The following is a 22487-nucleotide window of genomic DNA, read 5'->3' as shown; positions in this document are numbered from 1 at the left end:
AAAACCCGTCTTATCTCCATAAAATTGCATTCTTCGTTTTGATGTATTTATGTATTGGTACAGTGTATGATATGGTACATTGTCAATATAGATGTTCATTTTAAGTGTAAGCTCAATCAACATGGCATTTATCGTATTCACTCGACTCTTAAATATGCAGGCTTGAGTCTACTCTCACGCTATATTATGTAAAATTTGCTATTACATCAGTCAAAGCTGTATGTCGAGAGTTGATCGTTTTTTCCCCTAAGCTTGCATAAATTAATTTCATTATTATACAGAGATATATCATAAGTATGCTTAAATTTTGAACAAACATAAGTTTCCCATAGTTTTTAATAAATGTGACCTTGATATGAGAAATAATGATTAGTATAGAAGCAAAAGAATCGATCAATAGTTGCGTCAAATCCATCGACTTGGGACGCTTAGAAAATTTGCTGATGCAAAGAAAAATGCGGCGTCGGCGACAGTGGCGGCAGCGGCAGAGTAGCTCTTAAATATCGTATACATAGATACAGTTACACGTACAGGTCTTAACCCGGCTATAGGTATATTATGTTCTCAAAGCTCTGCTGCACTTGCTCTACAAGGATGTTCAATTAAGCAGCGACATCGGCCGAGACCCTATTTTTTATCATAAAAATCTTCTTCATCTCGTCAACCACTTTGGTAACTTTTGTTTTATACGGCTCCCAGCTCTATAGATATATTTATATGTATACAAGAAGTTTTACTAGCTTTTACAGATGAATCTGGCACGCGTGTATGGGCATTTAAAAAGTCTTTTGTTGACTTTTTTGTCCGTAGCGTACTTCAAAGGGTTTCCAGAGATTATTGCTTTGGCTGTTTTTATCAAGCTCGATTAGCTTTTTGACGCGACCTAACCGCACGAGGTTTATCCGAAAAATTAATTATTTATTATCCGTGAAAGATTTTGAGCTCAACTCGTAAAGTTTTTCAAGACTTCCTGAAAAGCCAACTGTCACATTTTGGCCTTGATCTGTGAGCAAGATTTTGAATTTACTCCAAAAATAAATTGTTTTCAAAAGCAGTTCTTATTAAAAGAAAATTGTAAATAATCGGAACAAAGTCATCAAATGGACGCAAATAATTCACTTTCATAGATTGTATTGTGATCCGTTTCAAGCCTCTGATGTAAGTGTAATAAAATTTTGGTCGTGAAAAGCAGAAGGTGCAGCGCTGCTTCTGCATACGCAGATTTGACGAGACGATCGTAAAACAAATTAATCCTTCGTGGCTGGGCTTTGAAACTGAACTGCATTTAACAAAGATTACCTGCAGATCGTCTCGAGCGTTCGCGAATCCCAGTCGTTTTATCGCTATCTTCGATAAGTATGGAGAGTCAAGTGAGAAGGTAGCTGCTTCCTAACTATGAGGCACGGAAACACCAATTGTCAGTGAAGTCATTCCCTGGCTCAAGAGACAATCCATGGCGTGATTCTTGAGCCACGCGTGGATACTCATTACGAAACGATGTTGTCATCGGCAAGAAAATCGGAAATTTTGGTTCGCGCGCAGCTACGTTGGCCCGAAGTCGCCGCGAAGGTGGGGAAGTATGTATACAACGCTAGAGTCAGCATGCAGCAGAGTGTAAGGAAGGCAGCAGTGATGGGGAGGCTTGCGCACACGGCTGTGAAGCCCCTCGAGCGGTCCAAGCTATGCAAGTATAAATTGCTGTGCAGCCGTCGCGTCGCGTGCAGCGAGCAGTGCGCGCCTCGATCTCACCCAAGCTCGACGTTTTCGCAATTCGCGCCGCAATCTACTGGAGAACATGTTTTTCCGTTTCTTTCGGTAAATTCCATTCAAGTTCAAGTGCGATCGCATCCTTACACATTCGTCATGTCGCAGTCTTGTTCTGTGATGAGAGGTAATGAAAAACCCCCATAGATTATATCTCCACTTTCATTCCCTTCGCATCATTCGCGCGCATTGTCTTGCACGCAATGCGCGTATTTTGACAATAAGACAAAAGCATCCCTTATCTTTTTTTGCGCTTTATCACGCCTCTGGTTTTCTTGACGCTAACTCTGAGACGCTGAATTATTTTCTCTATCGGTACATCACAATGTGTTATGCATTTCATTCAATGTTAAATATTTTTGATACACTTTAATTCTTAAAAGATTATGAATGTCGATCCAATTACAATAATAACATAGTTTTTTGTTTAATATTTGATAAAATAATAATTGGCTTGATAAAAGGATATAATACAATTCTTTTAAACCTGTATCAAAAAATGAGTTCTCTCTTTTTTATCGTGAACGCGAATCAATTATCTTAAAATAACAAACAAACAAGTGATTTCAAGATCATGGATTAGTAGAATTTCTCCCCAAGAAATCCATTCTTTAACAACAGGGATGATTTTCTTAAATTTTCTAGGGCCAAAGATACAATAAACGTGAACAATTTTTAATATTAACGTGACGTGCGTAATGCTTTGTACGTGTCAACGTTTAAATCAGCACAAAAGTGTCGGATTTATCTTGTCGCGATCTTCGTACAGTAGCTGTTGTCCTACGTCAGACCATAAATTAACTATCAAGTTAAGGTTCAATGCAACTGTATGCTTGAAAATCTTATAGTTAAGATCGGATTTAAAAGGTAAATTTGACGATCGTACAAAAAGACGCATTTTGTATATAGAAAAGATGCGAAGAATAATTTACTAGCACAAAGTTATAAAAAATTAAATCAAGTACACGAATAGATCAAGCAAAACATAATATCGATTTTATCTCAATAAGGATTTTGGAGAAAATAAATTTATCGAAATATGTTGAGAATCCTTACAACGAGTATCATTATTATGTTATAATCCGAGGACAACCCTCTTTCATCTTGATTTTTTTCTTCGTCTCACTGGCTGCCTTTCATATTCCTTGTTATATTAAGGGCAAATGATAGAGTAATCGTCGTGCTGGAAATTAATTCTCTCGATGTTTATTACGTGGATAGTTTAAATCAATAAAACTTTAATAAATTTCGACGAGTATATCATGTGCTATTAATGTAGTCTCGAGTGTAATTTACCAGTTAACGAAAGCACAATATGCGAAAAATATTTCTTAGGGTCGTAATAGTAGAGGCGCGCATACGATGTGCATGCGAATGTGTGGGCGCATATGTTCATTCGAGAAGGTGGACTGCAACTGCTGCTTATAACGAATCGATCATTTATTCGAATTCACAATTTACACCGGAGCAGAAATTTTTCCAATCAGCTGCCTAGTTTGTAAAGTAAAAAGTCTCGCCCGGAGCAATGGGCACGTAACAAGTTCTGCCCATACTACTTTTTGTTCCCCTCGCGAGCTACGTCGTAGTTAGTAGCGCAGCATCGATTGGAGCAACTTTTTTTTTCGCGCGTAAACAATCAATTGCTGGCGCGTAATTCGCGTCCTCTGCGCTCTGCACATCTGATCGCTGATGACTCGACTAGTAATGCCAACGAGGATATGAATGTCGGCCCGCGCGATTCCCTCGCGAGCATAAGCGATGGATTCTGACGGGCCATTCGCTACTGGCCGACTAAACGATTCGAAAATCCGATTATTATACCGCACGCGCGCATATCGTCGCTCCGAGATTCAATGCACCCAAAACCGCGCCTGTGTATCGATCTATACCCGAGAAACTAAAATCTATACGCGCATCTACGATTCCATCGAGTCTGCTGAAGCTCGTTTTCGCGATCCTGTGCCTACATCACCTGTGCGTTGCTCATATAGTTGTGCACACGTGAAACTTTCCTATATATAACGCATACATCGCTCTACTCTCGTGCAATTTGCTTCTGTTATAAGCGTAAAAGTATCACGATATTTCCAGTATATATATAGTATTTACAATTCATTGGAAGCTTTACTTATGGAAATTAAGCTTGCGAACGTACCATGCTGCATACACAAATTAAGCATGAGCACGTGCACGTGTCACATTAATTTTTAAAGTTATTTATTTGGATTGCGTGATCTGGACGCGTTTGACCTCTGCAAATAACATTTAATTTTAACAATAAAAAATATTTAAAAACCTACGTGTCTCAAACTAGCTGCGTCGTATGAACTTTTTTTTATCTCTCTTTCTCTCTTTCTCTTTCATCTCCAGACTCACAAGTACAACTTAATTATGTAAGAACGATCTTTTTTTCATGGTTGATAAACGCGTATACCTACTTGAGCCCTTCTGCGTTACTTTTTTTGCTCCCGCGCGCATCTTTATAAAATTAGTATGTACTCGGTCATAGAGATATATATCTAAATAGTTCTCTTTTAAAAAAGAAAAAAAACCTACGACGAAGTTCTGAAAAGTAAAATAAACAGGAGACTCTTTCTAAAGAGTGGTAAAGTCATGAAATTAAGGAAATTTGTAATTTTTAATACTGATTATTAAAAGGAACAAAAATGACAAATGAATTCTACAAAAAGTAGACCGGGAAATATTTCAATTTTGTGGTAATAAGAATCATTCGGGTGATTTTTATTTTCACAGCGAATAAATACGTCATATCTCTTGAAATTGAATATTTCACGAAATTTTTATTAGATCACACTTCTTATTACTGGGTCATGCGCAGCCGACTCTTCTCCGTTTCCGCTACTTACTTACACATAGCTGCATAGCCGATATCCATTATTTGTTTCCTGTACTTGTGTGAGGCTTTGCGAGGCTTCGCACTTCATTCGCCGCGTTCAATTAACAGAAATTCAATACTAACGTAACTATAAATTACTTGATTATAGTGTTGAATTGTAATTTTTACAAGTTAACAAATTGAAAAAGGAGTCAATTTTATAAAATCATAGTGCTTGATGAATTACTTATTCATCGATGTAAATGATTTGTTTCGCCTATGATGAAAAATTTGTTGTCGGTTTCGAATTCACAAAATTCATTGAAAGAAATTAATCTCGAAGGTGATGAAAATGTAAACCTGTACACTGGTCGCTACCAATAGAAAACGAACGCGGCCGTGGTATTAAATGTTTGAAAGAGCCTTCATTAAAGTCTCAGATGCTGATTTGACAGCTGTTCATCGAAAACGGTCAAAATGTCGTTTTTTAAGTTAGCTCAATACACATGGCTGTATATACTGCGTGGAACGCATGTAGTAGGCATGCATTTAGCGCTGAAAGATCCAAAGCTCCAATTGATGCGTGCACATGCACATAGAGGGGTCGCAGGATGATTTGTAATTAGTCAGCTTTGTTTATCGAGAATCAAATTAAGCAGCACATTGGAAACGTACACGACTTGTTGTTTTGCTTTTGCCGTCCGGAGTCGCAGTTGGATTGCACGCGGCGAATTTAATAAGTACTGACGCGAATGGTCTTTTTTCCGAAACAAAAAAAATACCAACATCTCTTTCGTCGACGACGACAATTACCTTTTGAAATCGTAACTTTTTATGAATACAAAATATTTTTCAGTCGAACCAAACTCGCATCGTTAACTTATGTAACAATAAGTTTGCGGTTTTGGAAGAAAAGCTCGGCTCTGTACGGTATATAGAAGTAAATGTCACATCTGGCCGTACAGTATACTTTTGATAAGATATTCGCTTGCGAGTAAGTTGGAAATGCGGCACGTGTCTCGCGATACATGAATTTGTTGAAAGTGGTTGAAAAAGAAAACTCCGAGCTCTCGGCGCGGACAATAAAAAACGAGGATGTTGCCATTATATTGAGTGCCAGCTCTCAACGCTCCCTGCGTAATACCGATGAAATGGACCGATGATCATGTCGACTTGGCGTTACGATGCCGTCAATGTCAGGCCGAAAAATGTTTGTCGTACGAACTGGCCGCGTTCGCTGCTTCATTTGATGGATCGAGTAACGAGAGATTTTTTGAATTTGCTGAAACGAGTGATTGCTAGAAAACGTATACTTGCCTGACTATCAATGCATTTTTTTTTCATTTGTTTTCACCTAAATACGGGACTACTGCTTATCTATAATTATTTCTGAATTAATACGAGTAAGTATTTATTTTATTTTATTTATGACATAACAGGCGGCTTCTTTGTAAAAAAAAACAGCACCCATCGGCAACAGCAACGAGACTCGTATCGTTTCAACAAGAAAGGGTAGAAGTGCATTTTTTTCATTTCGCTTTTGAGAGGCACTACTCATAAGAAGTATATGTAAATTCCTTTGCTCCCTTGACAATTGCCGTACGCATACTGTATAGATGTATTTGTCCGGGAACATTTTCAGTTTGATATTCATTACGTTTTCCTCCGTTGACTGGCTGCGTTATGTCCAACGATGTTCAGATTCGTTCAATCGTTTTTTTCTTGCTCTCGATCGATATATGCATACAATCTTACACACTGAGCAGGGAAAAAAGTCGTTTTGACTTGGGGCGGGTGTCGATGCGGGAATATTTTATAACTCTTTTATATATGCTAATAAAATCAGCAGTACTCGCATGTAGGTAAAGAAATAGATTTAGAGAGGATATTTATTTACATACATCGAATTTTTCTGCGGAAAACAATTTGTTTAGCCGTTCAACAAGAGAGCCGTCAAGCTCAAAACGACGTCCTCGATTTTTCATAACTCTGCACGAGTTATATTAAGGATAAAACAATACGTGCATACAGTCCCGAGCATTTATTTCTCTGTAGATGATACACATAATCCTTATAAGATACTAAATCGGATCGCGCGCTTGATCGAAGTAATCTACCAAGTGGAAAAAGCTCGTTCGCATCTTCGTTAAGGATATAGGTATATAGAGACACGAGCGTATACACGAGAGAGGGAAAAAGACGAGGCTCGGAGAAGAGAAGAAATATAGTGTGCCTCTTGACATGATTTTTCGCCCACGAGGACAAAATCTGTCGCTAACACTCGCGGAGGCAGCGGCTTTTTCTCCTTCTTCGATGCATTGTTGTTTTCGTTGTTGTTGTTGTTGCTGTTGTTGACGACGACGACGACGACGACGACGACGATGACAAAGTCGACAGTTTGCAGCTTTTTTATCCGAGACTCGTGCCGTTAAAACCGGAAAATGAACTTTTCTTTTTGAGACATGCCTATGCGCTATTGATGCTTGTTCTTCTTGCCGACGCCACTGCCGCCGCTAGGGTCTTTACTACCAGCGTTGCTGCTTTTCGTCGATGTTTGATTAGTTGCAGCTTTGTCTTTCCCTTTGAAAAAAGCGCAATTTTTATATGGCTTTGGATCTATTGGATAAACTTATTAATATTAAAAATGGTTGGCGCTCCCGCATCGAAACGAAGCGAGCGCGACGAAATTGTTTTCTAAATGTAATCTTGTCTTGTGGACAAAATATTCGTGTCATCAATTGTTCATGAAACATTAATCATGCTCGCGCGTTAACACGTATTCCGCGTGTAAAACATTTATGAAAAAATCCGCTGCTCGCGTGCTCTCATTCTCTCTTTTTTTTATCTCGCTCTCTCGCACTCGTCCTCTCCGCGAATATCATTATGAATTAAATAAAACCCTTCTCTAGTCAGACGAGTGCAGCAGCTACAGCGCTATATTTCAGTGAATACATATGCATTATTATACGTAGCGGAGTTTAAAAAGGATCATGTCTCGTGGGCCGCGAGATATTTTTTTTCTCCGACTCGCTTGGTATAGAATTCATTTGAATCGCTGCTCAGCTCTATTACTTTATCTCTCTCTCTCTATCTCTTTCTCTCTTCGCAGTAGGTGTAAGGTGTGGGGCAATTTATATTAACTGCAATCTAACACATGCAAGCTCTTATCCATATACTCAGATTCATCCGCCGAGAAGTGTAGAACGAATGAATCTCACCTGCAAACACAGCGACTCACAAGTTTGTCTAGCGTATTTACTTGTCTATACTACTACATAACTAAAAGTCCTCGTTTTCCTAATTAGAGCAGCAGCAGCAGCTCAGCTTCGTATTTTTTTTTGGTCTCTTAAAGAATATCTACATACGCGTTAGCTTAAGTACGCGTAGGCACGATGTTTGAGACAATGCACGGAAAGTGACAATTTTGTTAGTAATCGTCGATCGAACATACCGGACGGACGTGAAGGCGTCGGCGGCACTTTCAGCGTTACTCTTTTTGTGCGTTTTCGTTGACTGCTACTACTGCCTCCGCCAGCTGCCGTAGTGCCACGAGTTGCCTTGCTCTTGCTGTTGACTGGATCCGGCGTAGCTTTGACGCTGATGATTATGATTTTGTAACGACCACTGCGCAATTTGATTTTGCCATCCCGTACGCCTTGCTTCAGAGCCTGCTGCACCTTTGCCACATGTAAAATCGCCAAGAAAATCATTATAACCAAGTACATCAAAGTCCAATTGGCTGACCAACGAAATATTCTAACAAAAATCGTTATGCAATTAATGTGCAAATATGTAGGCAGAGTTTGTTGTTTGCTGCTTTAATTAAAACCGATGAGGAGTTGGCCTCGTTCGTTAAAATTCATTCTCTCGAGAAGAAAATGTTAAAACTTGCGTTGATTTTGAGATAATGCAGCCTTGGCGACTATAGTAGTCGGTCGTTTTCTTGATTAAAATAACGAGAGAGACGGGCGAGGGGCTGTAATTATTTGTCGAACGAGACGTTCCCTCGAAGCTACAAGAGAATCGATTGAGCGCGAGGAAAAAACGCCATCCTCGTAGCGTACCTTTAGAGTGAGGTTCCTATTGGTGCCCTTTGAATTTTTCGTCACGTAACTCAGAATGTCCTTGGTGCTGGAGCCTTGCTTATCGGCCAGGGCGGAAATGGCTTGCATGACTTGTTCTATTATTTTACCACGCGGCAACGATGCAGAGCCGCCGCTTCGAACTTGTTTCGCCTGGCTCTTTTCTGGTGGCTGCTGCATCGAAGCAACCTCGAGAAAATCTGCTTTCCCAAGCCATGGTCGTGTAGTAGGAGCAGCGTGGATGCGCAAAACAGAAAGAAAAATCGAATTAGTCAAATTGGAAAGCCCCTGCGTGTGTGCAGTGCGTGGCGCAAAATAGGATTGTTTTCTCCAAGCTGCTGTTAAGCCCCAGCGCCTGCGAATGGGAAAGTACTGTTCTATTACGGATTTGAAAAGATTTGAAGAAAAAAAAAAAAGATTTCCGAAAGTAATCAATCGGCTCGAGGCTCGATCTCGCCCACTACAATTCTAAAATTAAAATCTATGAGAAAATAAGCTCGTTATTATACATGAAAAAATTAATATGATTGCTCGTATAAATTACGTCATAAACCGTAAAGAAATATTTCATCATGGAAAAAGCGATCGATAAACCTTTAGATAACTTTGAATCATGATTTCAGAAGCTATTGCTAAGGAAGCATCGAAATGTTGCAATTATTATTGTGCTTGTGCAAGTGCGTAAATAATGAAATTCAATCGAGCGAGTGATTTTTCTATAAATAAAACATAATAATGTGTAGAACAGATAGCTCCGACTGACGGAGACATGTGTTACTTTTTACTGATTCAAAGTCGCTGCCGAGAGAAGCTGCACGCAAACTTTAGCAAATAAACCTCGAAGCCGCGTCAAAGCTTTTTTTGTCGCATCGTCGGGCTGCAATTACGCGTTAAAGCAGACGAAGCGAGAGAGCCTGGCAGCGATAGAAAGAGAGAAAAACTCTTTAAATCTGCTATATGGCATTGAGATAAATGCCGAAATCAACGTTTAATCGAGCCGTCCTTGCTCCGCTGACAGCCGCAACAGTACACGATCCCCTCTTTACATGGCATGAGCACTGAATCATACGCATCGTCGCGCTTTTATCCCTATCTATGCGTGTGCGCGACGAGAGGTATGTATGTATATGTGCCGTAGGGTATGAGTAGGACGGTGATAAGAGCACACAAACACGCACATACAACCACAACGGCGGAGGCCTACAGAGGCGAGCTAACTTCCGGACATGGAGAAATTTGTTCTATCGCCGCAAGAGTACCTATCGGACTGGCGCTTCCAATGCTATACTTCGTATACATATGTTTCAGCTGTTATCGGTCTTGTTTGCCCGATCAAAATGAAGCTGGCGCGTGGCTCTTCTGCAGTTCGCGTTAACAAAAACACGATGAAAATTCCTCACCTATTCATTGTTATTCTCGCGCTTCAATCAAATAGATGTATTCGTGTAAAAAAGAAAAATCAACGAGTTGTTTCTAGTGCATCACGCAGTAAGATTAGAAATATACGAATATTTCAAGCAGTTGCAAGACCATATATAGCGGCACTTGTTACACTATCTCGTTCGCAAGATGAAACTTTTTTGATAAATCACGAATACCTATATCTGCAAAGGTACACAAGCGCATTTTTGAAGCGAACTTTTGGATATTGAATATCTTTTCCTGGTGCGCATACGCATCCAGTCAAGCCAAAAATGCTTCATTTCGAACTGGGTATTGACATTTTTCAAAGACATGTATCAACATTTTATTAGTCGTCCATTTGACAACAAAAGATGACTCAAAATGGCATCAGTTGATTATAAGACTGGGTATCAAGCATGTGTCATCCATTGAACTGCAAATCTATTGCTTGCTCTATAAACTGCATTTAAACTATTTTATGCTTGTATTATATATAATATACAGTATGTACCATGCAACCATATAATCAAGTAAAAGTGAAGTTTGTCCCTTGGTGCAACTCCTTACTTACTGTTTCTAAGAACGAAATTAAAAATTCTCCTCAGAGCAGTTTTACAATATATACTTATCATAAAATAAAAAAAATGTCTTACGATCAGGAGAAGGACGACTTGCCTTATGTATTTCCAGTATATTTCATTTTATAAGGCGAGATAGAATGTAACAAATTCCTCGCATTCAAGAGTATGTTTCGGCAGTTCTTTTACAGCTAGGATTGTCAGTCCGTGTTTCTTTGACCATACACAACAATTTATAGTCAATCGTTCAAATATAATCTTTTTCTTAAATCATAAAAAATATGAATCAACGATCGAGCAAGACGCGCTCACAAGTCGATAATAAATATAAGCGAAACTTGTTTTGAAATGAGCTTATCGAAAATAAAGCGTGAGCTACTCGTATTACAATTAATGAAATTTTGCACCCTTCCGTACGCCAATTCTATGTACACATATTGCCATGTAAAGGTTTTATTTAGCTTTCTATGGGTGGGGGAAAACTCCATTAAAATCGCACTGCTCACTGAGTCTCAAAAGTTTGGTTCTTCCGCACTAATTCTAGTTACGCTTGCGGTTGCTTATCAAGTACACAATATCATGCCAAGTATACTCTCTTACTCCTTACTCTTCTGGCTCATACAATTAAGTGTTTTTACTTAATTTGCAAATCAATTTGATTGATTCGAAATTCAAGAGATATTATTGATTTAATCTCAGATTTTATTAAAAGTAAATTTAGTGTACTCGAAAAAGATTATTTATTACAATAGCAGTACTTTTTCATACAATTTTCGACAGCATCAGGCATAATAACAATGATGGATTACATTGTAAAAGAAAAAGAAACATTAAATATTTCTCGGGTAATTCAATACCGTTAAGGTGTTGAACTTTTTTGAAATATTACAATTTTAACTGATAATAATAATGTTCAAAATAATGAAAAATTATCAAAAACTTACTCAAAGTGTAAAACGTTTTCGTCCGCAGTACTATAGGTTAGGCGTCAGTTTAAATAGACTTTAAATAAGTTTTAATACTTGTTCAAACTATTTGAAGTACTCTTCACGTTAAATTAATGTTTTCCCAATTCTCGCAGCTGCCTGATTTTTTTGTTAACCCCGGAAAATTACAAAGAATCCCACAATATGGGAAAAAACTGGGCCCCCATTCGATTTCAACTTTTATACGTTTACGTGCCTGTAAATAGCTAAAGAGGTATACCAATAACCTAACTAAAAACTAAAACTATTTTTAGTACATCGACCGAATGATAGAACTTTATTTTTTGAAGTAAATGAATGTTTGATATTGAAGTTTAAAAATATGGAGATTCAGCACGCAAATGATTTGTACTGAACTGTCAATGAATTTCCACGCATTGCCTTTTTTACAGAATAATACACGAGGAAAAATATCACTTGGCCAAGTGATCAAAGAATGAGGCAAGAGATGCAGTTAAGAAGCATTACAAGTAATGAAAATCCCAACAGAAGGAGCGAGTATCGATAAGGGAGATCTTTTCAAGCGAAATGATGAGTAAAGCGTTAATTGGACTGAACCGCAGCTAGCTTCCAGCGAGAGACCGTATCATGCTACGGAGCATTGCCCAGTCCAGCATATTTTTCGCCTTTCTCTTGTGAGTACACACAAAGTATATAATATGAAATCTTTGTATCGATATCGTAGTATTTTAAATGATATATAAAAGTCAGCATACTTGCAAGATAAGTCAGATGCTGGAGACAATTGAGTGAACAGCTTAACATGATGGCCTCTTATACAATAGTCATACTCGGGTATTTTGGCTGTTGACGTTTTTGCGAGGGTACATTTGCGCCGATGTAAGTCGATGGGATTTTCTTCATGCCCGAAAAAATACAGACGAAGGTTTTGAAGAAGAAAATTTGTCGCTGGACCAAATACAATATGGACTTATTGGAAAATGAAAACTGCGCGCGGTACGTCTCGACGGGTTCCACACATATATAGGTAGAGAGCTATATGTAGGCGCACACGCGGCTGTTTCAATTCATCACGGAGACGGGGCACGTGCACAGACCTCGAGCGCATCCGACGATCGGTAGACGGCGGCGGGCGGGGGGATTTCGCAGCCTCGCCTTACGCGCGACGTGTACACGGATCCTGACGTTTGCAGATTGACGCCGCGCACCAAAATTATACTCGTACACAATCCGGCGGCGCAGCGAGGCTGCCTGAAAATCCGCGTTACGTCTGACCAAATACGCCAGCTTCTACTTGGACGAGCATCGGCGCGCTTGCTTATACATCCTAGCCTGTCTTCTGCCTTGTTTTAGTTCTTTGTCGAATCTAGTCCTTCACATAATATAAATATATAAAGGATTAAAGTATAGAAAAGGAGATTGGAAAAACGAATTACTTTCTTGTGTTACAGAGTGGCGGTTGAGCCGAAAGGCGGGTCCAATCGCAACCGCGTGAAATTGAGGCAAAGCAACAATCACGCCAACATAAGCGAGCTGCTCGACAATCTGCTGCGAGGCTACGACAACAGCGTCAGGCCCGATTTCGGGGGTCCGCCCGCCGTCGTCGAGGTTGACATAATGGTTCGCAGCATGGGTCCCATTTCCGAAGTCGATATGGTTAGTTCCAAACACATCATTCGTTAAGATTTATCCTTTTTATTTACCCAATCGTACCTGCAATTATGTCTGTGAATTTACGCAACATTTACAGCAACTGGCGCTCTTCGATTTTCGACGCTATTTAAATGTGTATTCTTAAGACGTGACTAAGAAATGATAAGCCTATTCAGTAGCTTATCTCGTCATTCGAGTACGTATATCTCTATTTTCGTTTCGACGTCATTTTAGATGCACTAAACTAAGCCCTCCTTCGATATCAATTGGCCTCGTCCTTCAATCACGCGTAGATGCTCTGAGAATCTTTGAACCTGATACTCGTTGGCTCGGCTAAGTCAATTACGCGTCACCGAATTTCATTTCATTCCAATAAAAAATTAAGAGTACAGTATTGTATAAAGGTGATATTGGCTGCAATGATGTTCCCTACACAACAGCAGGTGAATATTTTAATACGAAATAATTTTTGTTTTTGTTTCTCAACTTTAAAAGTGAAGGATACATTCCTGAAAGATTAAAGAAACGTTTCGATGATTTGTATCAGTATAATATTTAGGCCAATTTTTCTTATTACCGTTTGTCTCATTCGTGTCTGTCGCTTTTTATACGTCTACTCAAGAGCGTTTTACAAGTTTCCATTCATGCAAATAAACTACGGGACATCATGTCTCATCAAAATATCCAAATTTTTGTATTTAAAAGATTTTTATTAAGCATGTTCAACAATAGTGCGAATTTGGTCATTATCGCGTCATGTCGTTAACAAAAAAATTTCTAATTTGTCTGTAGCTTTGCGCGTGTACAGTTTGGCACATTATTAGTTGACAAACAAAGAGCCCCTCTGATTCGTCCGAAAATCCATTATTTTTTTCAGAAACATTTTGGGACTTGAAAAACGCAACATCACCCATATAGAAACAATAATGCTCCTAATGAATACATATATAAATTATTCCACGGTATTACTTTTATGCATACGTCTGCAAGCCGAAGTTTTTGTTATATCGAAGAAGAATATTCTGTGCTATAAGATACGTTTCACTTATGTCGCTACTTCAATCCGTGCAGTATCTCTTCTTTTCTCGGTGATACGACGCATCTTTTAATGCACGTCTGGGGCGCCGCTGTATCGAACAAATACACGCTACGATGCGGGCAATACACTTTTTTTCATCCATTCAGCCACGCGATATTAAATTTGTAACAGCACAATGAGAAGATATTTTGATTGCAATCATGAATAGCTCGAGATTGAATTACGCGAGAGGAGGCAGATGTTATTAGACAAACGGGGCCGGGGGGAGCAAAGGATATGAGCTCCCGAGATGGCATGAAATCCTTTAACCCGAGCGCAGCTAATTCAAATTCAAACTCACGTGTCATTTACGTGAGCTCGCAACTTGTCTCTGATGGCCGCATAATCTCGCGTCTATCTCTCGCTCGCTATATGCCACGACATATGTACAATTTGTAATTTCGATTCGAGCTATAGCACCGTACGAGCAAATCTCTATCTCGGCAATTAATGATGTTTAAAATTTTAAACCATCTTCGTACACGCTTTTCAAGACAGTCTAGATGAGCGATTATTCATTGAGTGTACGAATAAAGCTGCGCCATATAAATACCACTCGACTGTTGGGCTCGATGATTTTCAGACTTACTCGATGGATTGTTACTTTCGTCAATCGTGGGTGGACAGAAGACTGGCGTTTCAGAGCGGCAAGGAGACCCTGGCCCTGTCCATTTCGATGCTCGCCCGAATCTGGAAGCCCGACACGTACTTCTACAACGGCAAGCAGAGCTACCTCCACACCATCACCAGTCCAAACAAATTCGTCAGGCTGTATCAGGATGGACGGGTACTCTACAGCTCGAGGTAACATTGCTCTATAACAATTACAAATCTATTTCTCTATCTCTCGTGCAATTGCCCTTACTATCTTCGAATTCATCAGTTTTACCTTTCGCACTTGTTGTAGTATTCGACGGTTCAGATCGACTCGAGATAAGTTTTGACCCAAGTAGTCAGCCCAACACGTCCGTTCCTAATTGAAACTGTTTCAGTTAATTATTAATTTTACTATAAAATTTAATTTAATTATCCAAGATTCGATTTAAATTTTTCATCATTTCATTTTATTTTTTCTCGCTTAGCTCTGGTTAATCAGCCATGAGCATAATAACTCTTGAATTCTTGATTAAAGCATTCGTTGTTGTACTTTGTTGTATGTTTATTTTCATTACTTGAGCCCATTTACCGCTTATTTGCTTGCCCTAGCAGAATTTTACGAGTTAATTTTTTCATACTTTTTTCAACGAGTAATGATTACAAATAAAGTTATCAAGAGAATTTCCAAGAAAAATTACATCTCATAGTGAAGTTTTCAAGTTGCCGAAATCTTGGCAATCATTCTTTGTGGAAACGATCTGGTGGTACGAAAATCCTTCATAAATAATTTTTATGTTCTTCGTGTACGTGTCCCACACACACTGACGTATACACTTTTCCACCTTAAGAAACAAATATAACTCACAAGAGAAGAGAAAAGTCAAAAATCTCTGGCCTCGTTGTAACCTCGAGCACACATGGGCTTGTCTGCAGTAGGATTTGAATCGCGCATGGAGAAGAAGTGCAAGCATTGCTAGAGCCCGTCTGTCTCACTCATCATCGTGCCTTATCGCGCTAAACTACAGAAAACATGTATTTATTGTTCGTTCGTGGAATTTCAACTTGTTTTGTACATTCGAACAAGGACATAAAAACCAATGAAAAACTAGCTCTAATATAGTAACAAGATTATGTACATATTTATACATATATACTCGTAATACAAACTATAAGCCTATTAGTAGTGGGTCAAGTAGCTACTCGCCATTTTTTGCCAATCGAACGATTTCTTCAAGCTCTCTTCCCGATGGCAATAATTCCACTTTTCGCCCTCAATGTATTAGCAGTTTGCACATTTTTATACAATTTCATTACAAATTTAAAATTATTTAAAAAATAAATTTCGCCCATAGGTTGACCATTAAAGCTGCTTGCCCGATGAATTTGGAAGATTTTCCAATGGATACCCAAAGATGTCCGCTTAAATTCGGCAGTTGTAAGTATTTTAAGATATCCGACTTGATGCATTTAAATTAGGTACAATTATAGTAAAAACGAGCATTGAAATTTTAATTAAATTTTAAAAATTCGATATTAGGACGTTGTTGCGTTCTTTTTCTAGCTGATACAAATTGTAAAATAAATAATATATCCATACATAATTGGTTCATAAGCAGTAATAAAAATTAATTATCAGTCTCTAATACAAAATGTATTAGCTCAAACGCTTGAATGTGAAAAAAAATACGATTTCAATGTTTTTCATTATGTTTACTTTTTCTCGAACTTTTGAACTTAAAATGAAGTTAAAAATCGATACCTTAAAAAGAACTTTTATCTTTCTAAGTGCTACTATCCGGAAGTATATGTACAGGTAAACTTTCGAGTTAAACTACTTGACGATCATATCGAAAAAACGTGAACTTACACATCGCGACACTTCGGCGTCTATTGGCAAAACGTAATATGTATATTACGTACATTCGTAAATATTTATCCTTAGTTTTCGATAATTTTCAATATTTTCATGAAATATTTCAAAATTTTTCTCTCACACGTTAAGATAATGCGTTTGAAATGTCGTTCTTATAGAACCTTTATAAACTAACTAGATATTTTAATTGTTATATTTCATTTGTGATTTGAAATCATTATTTGAAATAGCTATTTTAAATTGCTCAACTGAAGTAATTTAATTACTAGGAATGAAATTGTTTTTTATCGATCAATATTAATAGTCAAACTGCAGGAAAAAATATGCAAGTTTTTCGTTTCTTTTGCACGAATGGAAGATGGTTACACGACTCGCGACGTGATCTATCGATGGAATAGCGCACGTCAAGTGGCCATAGCGCATGACATGAAGCTGTCGCAGTTCGATCTCGTTGGCAACCCGACCGCAAATCAAACCGACTCAACGCTCTCTCAAAGTAAGTTTCAATTTTCGTCGCTTAAATGTAGCAAAAAAAAACCAGTATCAACGCTGTAATTGATCAATTTCCCGTGATGTCGCATCGATTTCCTCATTAAATCGCTCATCCTGGCGCGTGATCTCGTACCTTGCAATATTTTTTAGCGTAACAGTACATTTTAGAAAATATTACATGTAGTAACATGTTTATTCTAGAATATATATATAGCTAAGCATTTTACTTTTTTCCCTCTCAGAAAGCTCTTAAAAGCTTTTCAAACGAGCGGTTCGATACAATATAATTTCAATGTTAGATACAAACTCACTCTCGCATCTACATAAGAATCACTGAAAGTATTTTTACATAGATTTTTTTCTTTTTTTTGTGAGAATAGAAGAATTTGAGCGAAACCATCATGCAAATTTAGATGTATACAACTTATTTGAGTGGTTTGCAAAGAAAGTCTTCACTGCTGGCTAGAAATTTTTAATTGAAATACTGCAAACACATGCATGAATTCATGAATATGATTCACAATTTAAAGCAACTTTCGAGTGATAGTACAAGTAAATAAAACTAGAGGTGAAAAAACGGTAACTCTAATTGAAATTATTTGCCATGCTCAAGATTGCAGTAAAAATTTTTATCGTTATTACATTTTTTTAAAATTATATTTCTCATTGGTAAACAGCAGGAACCAAAGGGAATTTAACCATTTAATTTGCCCTATCAGGCAATACACCATCAACAGTCCAGGAATATCAATTTAAAAGCTTTGCCAATAACAATTAACACCACCACACATGCACGCACACACACAAACTTTGATTCTAATGATCTTGCCTATCGAAAATTTGACTTGTTTTAACATTTTCCCTTTTTTCATTTTGTCGTCGCTGCGTTGTATGCTCATGACTACGATAACTGACGGTTTTGGCTACCATACTAATTTTTCATAAACGCGCTACTATATCTCTTGATTTTTCCTACCATAAAGTTAAAATGCTAAAAAAATTTTGTTCATCAGCATCGGCTCACGACGCATAGTCTCTAGTTAAAATATTTAAGATACCAAAATACAACTTGACCAAGTGAAGCGAGGGTCGCTTTAACACGAGTATAAGATCGACAACTACTCGAGTTACCTAAAGTAATTTTCATCATTTATAATCAAAGTTGAAAATGATAACGTTAAGTATATAGATGAAGAGCTTGGAGTTGAGTAACGTATAGATGCGTAAATAACTCATGCGTAGATTAATCCGGTCAGCACTCCGAGGTTGGCGCACATCGTAATGTAGTGATGAATAATTAGCGTAGTTGAGAATACCGTAAGTTTAGCTGAGAAAAGGATGATTCATTGAGTTCGTAAAAGATATGCAGGAATTTATTAAGGTAAGCGCACCTCACGCGCAGATTCAATCGTTGCAGAATACTCGATGCTACTCGTCTCTTTTCACCTGAAGCGACACATGGGCAACTTTCTAATTCAAGTTTATGGGCCCTGCACACTGCTCGTTGTTCTCTCCTGGGTTTCTTTCTGGCTTAATCGGGAGGCCACTGCCGATCGTGTTTCACTTGGTGAGCATGCCCTTATTATATATTTATATTACCTTAGCTAACTTACAACACACCAACAACCTGCGATTGAGCTTTTTTCTTAATTTTAAAGACTTTCCTAAAATTAAATACGATGCAATTTTTCTTATGTAGAACGATTGAACTTATGTAAATTTACTTACTGCCAGCTGGTTCAAGTATTTATTAATTTTTAATCCTCTTCGAGTGAGCCTACCTGCAGTAGAAACTGTCATTTTATTTTTCATAGTTATTTTCAATCTACTCTTTGTTAAAAAGTGATTATTTATTTGAGCCTCCTCGCAGGTATCACAACGGTGTTGACGATGACATTCCTCGGGCTCGAAGCTCGAACCGACCTGCCAAAAGTGCCCTATCCAACGGCCCTGGACTTTTTCGTTTTCCTCTCGTTCGGCTTCATCTTCGCTACTATCATACAATTCGCTGTGGTACACTATTTCACGAAATACGGTTCAGGCGAGTGCTACTTCGGCGTCGAACCGGAAAACGATCTCGATGACGAAGACGACGACGAAGACGATGACGAGGCCGAGAGCGAAACGAGCGACTGTCATGCGAGCGCGAGAGAGGCCTCGTCGGACATCGGACAGCGGCATCGAGCCAGGCGAAAACACCAAGTTGCCGCGGCAGTGGCAGCGGCTGTCGTCGCGAGGCACCATCATCATCATCATCATCATCGGAGTCGACGCATGCCAAGATTCAATTCGGTCTCAAAAATCGATCGAGCGAGTAGATTGGTTTTTCCCCTTTTTTTTCTCGCAATAAATTTATTTTATTGGTTTGCTTATCTATCGCGTAGTAAACGCATCGACTACTTCTAGTGCACTGCAACGTGTACATTCGAGTGTGCGAGGGTGTGTGTGTGTGTGTGTGTGTGTGTATTTGTGTGTACATACGTTGGTAAGCGATTTACCGAGATTGACTGATTAATTGATACGGATGATTTCTTTACTTTTTTTCTCGACAGCTCTTCGCCCAGCGCATTGCTATAGATATAACACTGTACATTGTCCTGGACACGCGAGAGTAAACAATAGATGCTACCTTACAATATGTATGAGTATTTCCGCTATACTTTTACAGTAAGAGTTCTTGAAAAATTAACACAACAATTTTGACACATAATGTTAGAAATGAATTTTTCTTAATATATATAAAAAATATTAACTGGAAAAAGACCCCTAACTCCTTTTCATGCGCAGTCTTTTTTGGAATATCAATTTTTTTAGTGAGTTATGGCACCATTCACAAATATTAAATCATATGCAAAATTGTCGATTTCAAGACACATACGTTCGATTGAGCTCATTTTTTAAGTAAAACTTCTTTACATGCGTTGAGTATGTCGTCTGTTGTCAATCATCTTTTACAAGATATATGTAAAAATGTGCAAAAAACTTTTTTTTGAAAATATTGGATTCGTTTAGAAAATATCCAAGAAAGTTTCCAAAACTTTTTTCAGTACCCTTTTTTAATTTCAATTTTCCAAAATTACATAAAAAAGGAAGAATCGGGTAAATTTTTAAAGATGTCCGACTCAAGTAAATCTGTGTTGTGCACGAGTTCGTCAGATTTTAAAAGTAAGAAGGAATTAATCAAATATGTATGAATTGCGCGTAAACCGTAAATGAATCTGCTACTAAATAATTAATTGACAATTTACATTGATAACCGATCAATGAATCGGCCACTCTCCGCGCTTACTTAGCCATTACCGAAGAAGGAAGGAAGAGAGATAAAGAGATAAATGCATTGCGTATGAAAAGTCCACCAATTCGAGAAAATTTAATGCAAAACTTGCCAATTCTAGGCAATTGACATAGTTCTATGGTGAATAGCGTGTTATAAAGTTTCCAAAATTGATGTGCGAATAAACGCCGCTCTGTTGCGGCAACGTCATGGGATTCATAGAAAACGTAACGACAAACTAGTCCAAAGAAAATTTTAAAAACTAAAGCGATTTTTTCATTGAATGAATATTTATATATTTTGTAAACCAGCGGCATTGTAATTCCAGAAGTGTAATTGTGAGAATATTATAAAAATGAATTTAAAATTAACTCAGTTTAATGAAAAGATATATATAAATACATAAGTATCATAACATGAAAGAGTTGAAAATCCCAAAAAATGAAGTTCTCATTAGCTATGACTCTTAAAGAATACATTAAAAAATAACGATTTCAAACATTGTAGCCCTATCCAACCCTCTCATCGATCCATCGACTAGGCTCAAAGTTAGATTTTCATTTCATAAATTTCATTTTGCTTTTATGGGGTAAGTATAGGAAAATAACAAAATGACAATATAGTACGAAATATAGTGAACGAAAATGACAAAATAGTATGAAAGTCCAAAAATAAACTTGTTCGTCTCTTCCAAATGGCCCAGCATTATATTCTTAACAACAAAAATCACTATTAAAATATTGATTTATACTCTACCCATAAAAGCAGAATAAAATTGTAAGATGGAATTTCAACTTTTAAAAGTACATACTTTGAATTTAATTTTTTCAGTTCACTTTTTGAATTTTCAACTCTTTCATATATTGTGTACCAGAAACGTGCGACTGCTTAAAACTTTTATATGTATAAATAGTGAATGTATGAAAATGAGATTCGATATTAGATTCAATTATACTTCAAGGAAAGATGCATAAAGATGAATAAGTGCAACGTGAAAACAAGTACATCAGAACATTTCTCTAGCAAAATTTATCGAGTTGATTTGTCAATAAAGTATGCACGAGTATGGGTTTTAACAATAAACAAAGTCAAGAAAACGTCAAGTTCTATGTAATGAACACCGTTTATAGAGTAATAATAGTATATTATTACTCTAGGGTTTTAACAATAAACAAAGTAAAGAAAACGTCAAGTTCTGTGTAATGAACACCGTTAATAGAGTAATAATAGTATATTTTGCACCAAAGGAGGGAAAAACTGGAAAGTCTCAGAGCACGTGTAATTCATCATCCGAGGCTCTGAGCCTCTGCTCTGCGGTGCTCTGAGACTTTCTTTTTTCGCTACATAGGTGTAAAAAGTATTAAAATTTCGGCTTTAGGACTTTTTAACAAAGTTTATATTAGATTACTTCCACTGTAAATCAATGTATAATTTAATTTGAGCGCAAAGTACTGGAAATTATCAGCTTAAAGATGTATTGGGCAAAATGAATATAATAAAAACTAAAAATTGCATCGTGACCAATTTCTCGCGTATTATTTTCAATGCCCTGAAGTTAAAACTGGTCAATCACGTATATAAAATATGTATGAATAAATTAATAGTCTTAATTCATATACATTAAACTAACAACAATTAAAAAAACAACAACCGACTAAGCTAGAAACAATTAGAAGTACTCTGGAAGAGCTTTCAGCATAAAAAATTAGCGAAGTAGTGCAGGTTTACGGCCAGACGGGATCTCAACCCAAGGTCGGTTAATAAATTGTAAATAATAATAATAATAATAATTTATAAGTTTTTAACTTATTTCCAATGACTTATCATTGCGACCGGATAAAAATGAAGGAATGACAATAGTAAACACCTCAAAGTCCTTTTGTTTTCTGCAAGGTACCTTGAAGCTCTT

The 22487-nt window shown here is 37.5% G+C and overlaps 1 protein-coding gene across 2 annotated transcripts; it reads left to right on the top strand.

Annotated features, from left to right (window-relative positions):
* The first annotated feature begins 1743 nt into the window (after positions 1–1743).
* LOC106653067 (gamma-aminobutyric acid receptor alpha-like) lies at positions 1744–21842 on the top strand. Of its 2 annotated transcripts, none has more exons than XM_023462532.1 (8): positions 1744–1891; positions 12043–12285; positions 13063–13267; positions 14926–15146; positions 16292–16374; positions 17171–17308; positions 18722–18871; positions 19175–21842. In XM_023462532.1, the coding sequence occupies exons 2-8, from the start codon at positions 12239–12241 to the stop codon at positions 19708–19710; spliced, it is 1380 nt and encodes a 459-aa protein (XP_023318300.1). In that variant the 5' UTR covers positions 1744–1891; positions 12043–12238; the 3' UTR covers positions 19711–21842. The 2 variants fall into 2 exon arrangements, with proteins under 2 accessions (XP_023318300.1, XP_014227788.1); XM_014372302.2 differs by having other exon boundaries at positions 18707–18871.
* Positions 21843–22487: the final 645 nt, after the last annotated feature.

Source organism: Trichogramma pretiosum, unplaced genomic scaffold (assembly GCF_000599845.2).
Source record: "Trichogramma pretiosum strain Unisexual culture from Peru unplaced genomic scaffold, Tpre_2.0 scaffold8, whole genome shotgun sequence".
In the NCBI taxonomy this organism is placed as follows: domain Eukaryota; kingdom Metazoa; phylum Arthropoda; class Insecta; order Hymenoptera; family Trichogrammatidae; genus Trichogramma; species Trichogramma pretiosum.
Note: the sequence above shows the minus strand (reverse complement) of the source record. Positions and strands in the feature narration are given on the sequence as shown.

Coding starts and splice junctions, on each gene's coding strand:
- LOC106653067 (XM_014372302.2), top strand. CDS start 12,239: ATGCTACGGAGCATTGCCCAGTCCAGCATATTTTTCGCCTTTCTCTT. Junction 16,375..17,170: donor TCCGCTTAAATTCGGCAGTT/GTAAGTATTTTA, acceptor CACGAATGGAAG/ATGGTTACACGACTCGCGAC. Junction 17,309..18,706: donor CGACTCAACGCTCTCTCAAA/GTAAGTTTCAAT, acceptor CCTCACGCGCAG/ATTCAATCGTTGCAGAATAC.